General features: G+C 41.6%; 1 protein-coding gene across 1 annotated transcript; it reads right to left on the reverse strand.

Moving 5' to 3' along the window:
- Window positions 1–917: 917 nt before the first annotated feature.
- On the reverse strand, window positions 918–1,935 carry LOC147673448 (olfactory receptor 1f45-like). The gene has a single exon (XM_086946360.1). It carries the CDS (start codon window positions 1,933–1,935, stop codon window positions 997–999), a length of 939 nt encoding a protein of 312 aa, XP_086802486.1. The 3' UTR covers window positions 918–996.
- Window positions 1,936–8,765: the final 6,830 nt, after the last annotated feature.

Raw genomic sequence — 8,765 nt, forward strand, 5'->3', positions numbered from 1 at the left:
AAGGAAATAAATAAGGCAAGCTGCTCTCATGAGAAACAACATACCCATTTCCGAAATATGCAAGAAAAGGGAAGAACTTCCCGTGATAGAGAAGGGAAAGCTACCTATTTGTTTAGGTATAATTTGGGCTCTCAATCCTAGACATTTTCTGAACTTATGAACATTAAACATTCAATATCTTCCCCATTAAACTAGGAGGCTAAAATAATGTTCTGGACAATTACCTGGCCCAATCCATGACATAAAAAAGTGCCTAACTAAACCTGCAGAGCATGAGGGGTAAGTGAAGCCTCTTGAAACTCAAAAGGAGCTAGTCAGATATTGTTAAAAGGAACGCCTGATGCACCATTTTCTGCATTGTGTTTCTGTTGCGGGATTGTAGAAGACAAAGAGGTAGATAGTAGAAGTAGAATTTTTATTAAAAAGCCTCTCAACAGATGTCGAGCATCGGCAGGAGAGATAAAAGAAAAAGATAAACTTTGAGAACACACAACTTGAATGTAATAGAACATAAAGGGTCTTTTGTCAATACCTGGAACCAGGAGCGACTGCGAGCATGTAGCGTGTGTGCAAACACCCTTGCACTAATACAAGGGGATTTAAAAAAATATATATATATTTTTCTCGGCTAAATGTAATTTGCCATCTTGATTTACAGTGGAATTAATCAAAAAGACAGAAAATTGTGCCTCGTGTAGGTATGCTTTATTTACAAAACAGTTTTCAAGAATGAAAAATTTAAAAAGATTTCCAAGGTCTTGTGTGGAGATATTGACATTTGTATGCTTTATTTCGACAACTTGTGTCATAAACGCTTGTACTCTTTAATATTAATTGATCAAAAATAATACACAAGATGGATTATCCAGTAACCATATATTTCCCTTTATTTGGATGTTAATTTGGTTTATGATTATTTCTATACTTTGCATTGATTCTGTAAACATTAAACCATTAAGTGAAACATAGATCATTCCATTTTATTTTCATCCAATTTTATTGCTGCCCCTGGATTTTTTTCCCCAGTTTTCTCAATGCCTCTTTCACATCATTGTTTCTGACACTGTACACAAATGGGTTGAGCATTGGGATCACCATGGTGTATATTATACTTATGCCCATGTCCTTCTCTGGGGAGTAGGCCGAGGATGGCCGCATGTATATAAAAAACACAGGTCCATAATTCAAGACAACACAGGCGAGGTGGGAGAAGCAGGTGGAAAATGCTTTCCTTGTTCCATCGGAGGACTTGATTTTCAGGATAACTATAGCAATTAGAACATAGGAGACAAGATTACATAACAGTGGGGTAAGAAAAATTACAGTACCCTCAATGAAGAGTACAAGCTCATTAACGGAGGTGTCTGAACATGACAGTTTTAGAAGGGCTGTAAGATCACAAAAGTAGTGTTGCATTTCGTTTGCATCACAATAGATTAACTTGGAGGCCAAGACACTGTGCACTAAAGCGTGAAGCGAGCCGATCACCCAGGCACAAAACACCAGTGTTATACAGACCTTCTTTCTCATTACCCGTGGATAATGCAGAGGGTGACAGATTGCCATGAATCGGTCAAAGCCCATAATACCCAAAATGAAACTGTCCATATTGGTAAATGCTACAAAGAAATGAAACTGAGTGATGCACAAAGGAAAGGAAATGACTTTTGTTACTGACAATAGGTCCACCAATAGCTTGGGAACTACTAAAGATGTGAAACAGATGTCCACCAAGGCCAGGGCGCTCAGAAAGAAGTACATGGGTGTGTGGAGTCTGGAATCCATTACTATAACAATGAAGATTGTCAGATTTCCTACCAAGATAAGTGTATATACAGCAAGGAAGACAAAAAATAGGATAAGCTGCTGCGCTGGATGACTGGAGAAGCCCAGGAAGATAAATTCTTTGACAACACTCATGTTTCCTCTCTCCATTTTGCGATGTATCTGGAAATAACAAAAAAAGTATTTAATTTATTGACCAACCTCAGAGTGCTATTAAGGCTGTGAAACAGACGTCCATCAAGGCCATAATGCTAAGAAAGAAGTACATGGGTGTATAGAGTCTGGAATCCATTATTACAATAATGAAGATTGTTAGATTCCCTACCAAGATAAGTGTATATACAACAAGGAAGACACAAAATAGGATAATGTGCTGCTCTGGATGTTTGGAGAAGCCCAGGAAAATAAATTATTTGACAACACTCATGTTTCCTCTCTGCATTTTGGGATGTATCTGGAAATAACAAAAGTAGTATTCAGTGTATTGACTAACTTCAGGATGCCCCTTCAGACAATACTTCACCCTAATTTCGCCACTAATTTTTGTCAATTACATACTTGTGTAGAATTACAGATGTCATTCTAGCACAGTCTCAATTTTCCACTTTTCCAACTTTGAGTCTCTGGCATGAGGCAAATAGCAATGCCAAAGTGAAGTAGACAAGGTGCCTACCTTATGTATTCTAATATGACACCCTAAGAAAAATAGGCACTGATTAGAATTCTTAATGATTCAGAAATCGCCGAAGGCTCACTTATTCTGACAGGTCTTTGAAATGCTCCGCCTTATAAAAATTAGAATCTAGAGTGTCCATGCTTTATTGTATTATTCTTGTAACCTATTAATATAGACATTGGGATTATGCAAGTCTACACCGTTTTCTGCAGTTAGGAATTTCCCACTTTTGCCGTACAGTTGATTATCCGCTGCATCATGTCCGACTTTTAAAAAAAACAGATTTATTTCTAATTCCAATGGAACAAAAGTTACTAAAATTGTGGTGACACTTGTCTTGACTCTATGCAAAGGCTGACTGGTCACTTTTCAGTTGCTAAATGCTGAATCTGTGGTGAAGCCTTTGCCCAGGCAGTGTTAACATTGGGTAAAAATGACAAAATTATAAAGTAATACTATCACAAACTGTGCAGCCATAAGCCACACAAGTTGCATTTTCTTGATGGACAGTTCAGTCAACGCTGTTGAATAATTTGGTCTTCCCATGCAGCATAACTCAAGTGACTTTGCCTAATAAACTTTCTCTCCCTTTGTCAATCTCTCTCTATCCCTATCTCTGTCTCTCTCTCTCTCTCTCTTTATCTTTATCTATCTGTTTCTCTCTCTCTATTTATCCCTCTCCCTCACTCTGCAATGGTATCCTATAAAAATCTTTTAAACCAGCCCTGTGATCTATGGAAACATTAAAAAAAAATTGTTTCTGTGAGAGATTGTCATGATGTTTTTTAATTTGCATTCCAGTGTGAGGGCACTGTTGGGCTGTGTTAAGAGCCCATCCTCACCTCTAGGGCTGACTTTGTGAAACAAAGATAAGGGTCTAGCCCTCGGTGACTGTCAGGCCTTGGAGATAAGTAAATGTTTATGGATGCAAACTGATCAATTTTCAAAGTATCACACTACATACACCACTTTTTATATGTTTCCAATGTACGTCTCTGTGTTTTTGCCTGCATTCCACTATTTGAGCTGTACAGGGATGGATTATTATTTTTTTTTTAATAGTACTATTGATGAAGACACTAGAGATGATGAAACTCACTGACTGCTGCATCTCTTGCAAATTATTAAACTCAAAGGCATGAAAACCTTTCTGAATAACATAAAAGTAAGAGCAAAGAAGTGAAAGGTGTTGGTGAATGATGTCCAAGAGATGTGTGATAAAACAAAAACTGAGTGGGTTTCTGATCAAAAGATTTGTGACGGTAGAATGAGAGGTATATCTGGGTCTGTTCTTAAGCATAGTCTACAAAATATAGGTGGCCACCTTCTGTTTTCACATCAAATTGGTGTAAATGCTATGGAGCAATGGCTGAGGTTATTTGGTCCTAATATCCTTGTACTTTTCAATGAGAATAAATTTAGTGGTCAAAGAAATTTCACATGCCTAGCGCTGATTAATAACAGATCATTGCATACAACCGTAAAAGCTCCATTAAGGACCTCAAACTACAACAATGCCCCTATTGCCGTTATATTATAGCTAAGTACGGTCATATGTTAAAATTGAGATATTCCTAGCCTTGGTGTAGAAAGGGCTAGATTTTATTAAAGCTGCAAAGGTGAGTATAATGCTTTCTTTTCTTGCTTTAATAAATACAGCAGCCAACAGAAAAAATGTGATTACCCAGAAAACCCTGGAAAAGAACTAATACATAGTTTAGTCAATAAGACATTGAGTATAACAATAAGTATCTTGACTGAGAGCAACAAGCCCTCTTTTCTTGTGAGAGTCAATCAAGATAAGATTCGGAAAACAAAATTATAATCGAATACATAGCTAATAACACAGTCACCAAATCCTTAAAGATGTCCAAATGGAAAAAAGCAGCCAATGTCTGGAAATGCATAAGTAAATAGGGCGATCCGGAAGGAGGAATCCAGAGGAGAAGAAGTTCCGTTGAGTTAATTGGATGCATCCAAACTTGTTGAAGGCACTGGGACTGTTGATAAAAGAGACCGGGGAGAGTTAATTAAACAGTGGTGGGCTAATAGTCACCTCTGTGTCTTTAATAAAATCTAGTCTTTCAACACCAAGGTTAGGAAAATCACAATTTTATTACAAGACCGAAGGCTCATATTATGGTTGTTTAAATCAATGATGAACAATTGGTTTTCAATAAAAAGTTCTAAACGTATTAATGTTTGACCAATCTGCCAGACCTGAGAATATCATGTAAACTTGCCCCCACCCAGAAAGACCAAGAGGCCGTAGCACCTCTGGGTGAATGGACACCAAAGGAAAGAGTGGAAATGCCTGCCAAGGACTTGACCCTTCTAACCCAATGGGACAAAGTAGGAGCAAAAATGGGTTTTGTGGGGTTTCTGAAAGGAAATATGGAGTTGCGAAGAGGAGGAACTTCTGAGATCTGCAGTTCATAAAACGTAAGTTTTTAAGCAACTACCAACACATAATTTAGGTTGGGAGGGGAAAAAAGGATAATGAACTAACGATAAATTTGTTTTGGTACGTCTATTAACTTAGAAATAAACTCCTAAGGAAGAATAATGGAAAGAGGATACTTCTAGTGCTCTAACATCATAAATAATTTGATAGACAGCAAACACAAAAGTACAGTCAATTTTGCAGACACGTATTTGAGAGATAAATCAGCATTGGCTGGCCATGAAATAAACAAACTTAATACCAAATCAACATTCCACATGACATTATACTTGGGTACAGGCAGTTTAGTAAAATGTACTTCCTTTAACAGCCGACAAACCAGCAGATGTTCATCGATAGGTATTCCATCCACCCTGACATGTTCTGCAGAGACTGCCGATTTGTATGTGTTATTGGTGCGATAGGCTTTCCCTTGTGAAGATAAAGAGTTTAGGAAATTAACCAACAAGGATACATTTGCTGAAAGGGGATATGTATCCCTGTCCAAACACCAACTACAAGAGACCAACCAAGCTGATGTGTATACTTTAGCTGTGCCCGGAGCCCAGGATTGTTGAATGAACTTGAAAGCCTCCTCCAAAATTCCTGGGTTTCTCCAGGAAGCCCTGAAATCCTCCACACTATGAGGGATAGAGAGTACTCTAGAATGAAATTGTGATGAAGACCCTGAGGGTTGAGATGTAAATGAAATTGAAGAATCCACACCGGAAGGTCCGACGATAGTCACAATAACGTTGGATACTGTCAAGGGCTGCATTTATTAGTTTAACCACACAGGAGCAGAATGACGCTCAGTTCCAATGCCCTTCTCAGGACCTTCCTGCTAGGTATTTAGCATTCCATCGCAGGTAAGTACTAAGGGGGGAAAGGGAATTTGGGACAGAGAAGAGACTGCTCCAAAGCTCTGCTGGTTCTGCTGCGTCTTCTTCTTATTATTATAGTACAGGCTAAAAACATTTACATTTGTCAGCTATGGTTGTCCTCCTTAAACTTTTTTTTTTGTAAACCAAATTTTATTGAGCACAAAGTAAGCATACAGTGAGCAAGTATCTTCATTAATCCTGGTACAATAGCAAATCGCTCATGAACAGTTGATCTGCAAACACCGTAAAGAGAAAAAAAAAAGCAAACATAAACAGTGCCAAAGAACCAACACTCATATTGTTGCATCGTAATCACTACAAGTTGTATAAACCCGGCAGGTCCATGTGCCTACTCAGGCGCGTTCCCCCTGAAATATAAGAACAGCAGAGCTTCAAGTGCCCATATAGGCATCGCACTATCCAGGTCCTACCAATGAATCAGAGTCATTCAGAGTCCAATTCCACCTGAGCAAGGAGGTATTCACGCAGGGGGGGCCTAATATCCCTCGGTCGAGAGACACCAGGCAGTTCCTCAGCATAAGTTTCCAGTTGGTCTCGACAATACACCATATCTTTCAGCCAGTCCTCTGCTTTCGGACACAATTTACTATCCCACGTGAATAGGGTACGTCTCTTTGCCAGAAGCAAGGCCAGTTGCACAAACCTCCCCACTACTCCCCGCAGGTGGGGACCATAGCCCATTAGACATAACACTGGAGTGTTACATAAAGTCACCCCCGTCATAGTAACATTTAATCCCACCACTTTCTCCCAGTACTGGAAAACCTTTTGAGATTGCCATGCTAAATGTACAAACCCTGCCTCCCCCATTCCACATCGCCTGCACTCTGAAGTCGCCCTCAGGCCAATTTTCCAAAGTTTGTGGGGGGTGTGGTATGTTTGATGGAGGAATTTAAGATGTATAATACGAAGGTTACTGTTGATTGTCAGGCGTCCCGTGATCGAGCAAATACATGTCCATTCTTCCTCCGTTATGGGAAGGCCAACGTCAGTACTCCAGCGTGTTAAACTAGGGGCAGGGACATGCGGCGTGTCTTTCTGAACGGCCGTGTACAGTTTAGTGACTAGCTTACGCTTCGTGGTTGCCTTAATAGTCAGTTGTAGGGCGGAAAGTGTTGTGGGTTCGTCTGGGAAGCAAGTGTATAGTTCCCTCATTGCGTGCCGCAATCTGAAACATGTGAATTGAAACAACAGTGTAGAGTTTTGGATGTATGCTAAGTCGTCCCCCGAAATGTACGTGCCGTCCGGATATAAGTCACCCAGAAGTGTGTAGCCCGCTTCCCTGAGTGCTCTGACCGCACCCTTGTCGCTGGCAACCGACAGTGCCGCGCGGCCCTCTATGGGCATTGCAGGTGCGTGTAAAGGAAGCCTTTGCGCCTGGCGCCTGATTGCCTGCCACGCTGCCACCGAGGTGTCGATGGTATTGATTTCTATCTTGGGCGTGTGCCTGTGAGTGTGCGTCAACATGCCGCAGAGAGGGACCGGGTGGGCATCTCCTTCCTCGACTGCAACATGTGGGGTGAACTCATGCGGCTTGTACCAGTAGAATGCGTAATGAGCCTGGCAGCACAGATAGTACACATAAAAATCAGGTGCATTAAATCCCCCCCATCATAGGATAAAGATAAGGTTTTCCAGCCAATCCGCGGTGGCCTGGTGCCCCATACCAATCGCAGTAGCTGCGTCTGTAATGTTTTAAAAAAATTCAAAGTTAGCGGGACCGGGATATTACAGAATAGGTATAAAAATGTAGGTAGCACCACCATCTTTATGATGGAAATGCAGTCCGCCAGAGACAGCGGGAGATTCTGCCATCGGTCTATCTGCGCAACAAGGGCCGTACATGTTATGTTATGTTATGTTATATGGTTTATTGAGCGCACAGCTGCCCCAGCGAAGAGGCGTCCTGGCGCTAATCCCAAGTGAAAAACAAAACTGAGGGCAGAAAAGACCGGTAGGGGAAATTATTTTCCAGGAAATAAAAGTGTTTTGACAACTTTCCTGAATTGCAACATGTCTTTCAACTCCCGTATCTGGGCAGGAAGGGAATTCCATAACTTAGCTGCTAGAAAACGGACTACCACCAGATTCTGCCCTGCCGAACGCAGAGAACGCGCAGGCACATACAGGTTCAGCAGTGATCCCAACATTTTAGGGGTAGACAGTCTAAGGATTTTAAAAGAGATACACAGGGTCTTAAACTGTATCCTTTGAGCTACAGGAATCCAGTGAAGTTTCCGGATGGAGGCAGAAGTGGGACTAAAGCGTGGCAGGCGCAGGCCTATTAAGGCCCTCGCAGCCGCATTTTGAATACGTTGAAGGCGGGCAATTTCCACCTTGTTAGCGCCTAGAAGTAAGGAGCTGGCATAATCCAGTCTGGACAGTACCGTAGCCTGAACAATTAACTGCCTGGTAACTGGGTCGAAGAATTTCAAGACTGGTTTAAGGCTGCGTAAGATTCCAAAGCAAGTAGCGGCGACCTTTTTTGTATGGACATCAAACTTAATCTCTGAGTCCAACCAGACTCCCAGATTCTTCACTTCAGTCTTAGGTGTAGGGGCTACCCGCAAAGTAGGTGGCCACCAGTGGTCACCCCATACATCTGCGTTTCTTCCCACCAGTAGTACCTCCGTCTTGGCAGCATTCAATTGGAGACAGTTATCTGTCATCCAGGCTGCTACGGCGGTCAGACCCGCTTTGAATCTAATATGGTCGATGGTAGAGCCTTCCTTAAGGGCAACCACTAGCTGCGTATCGTCAGCATAAGAGACGATGTTAAGATGCCACGCTTTAGCGACCGCAGCCAGTGGTTGGACGTAAAGATTGAAGAAGGTGGGGCTCAAAGCCCATCCCTGCGGAACACCCTGCTCAATGGAACGCGCCCCAGAGAGGAAAGGAGGAGTGGAGACACGAAACGTTCTATCGGTCAGGAAGGATCGAAACCAAGCGAGAGCCA

The sequence above is a fragment of the Lissotriton vulgaris genome, chromosome 12 (assembly GCF_964263255.1).
Source record: "Lissotriton vulgaris chromosome 12, aLisVul1.2, whole genome shotgun sequence".
Lineage (NCBI taxonomy): Eukaryota > Metazoa > Chordata > Amphibia > Caudata > Salamandridae > Lissotriton > Lissotriton vulgaris.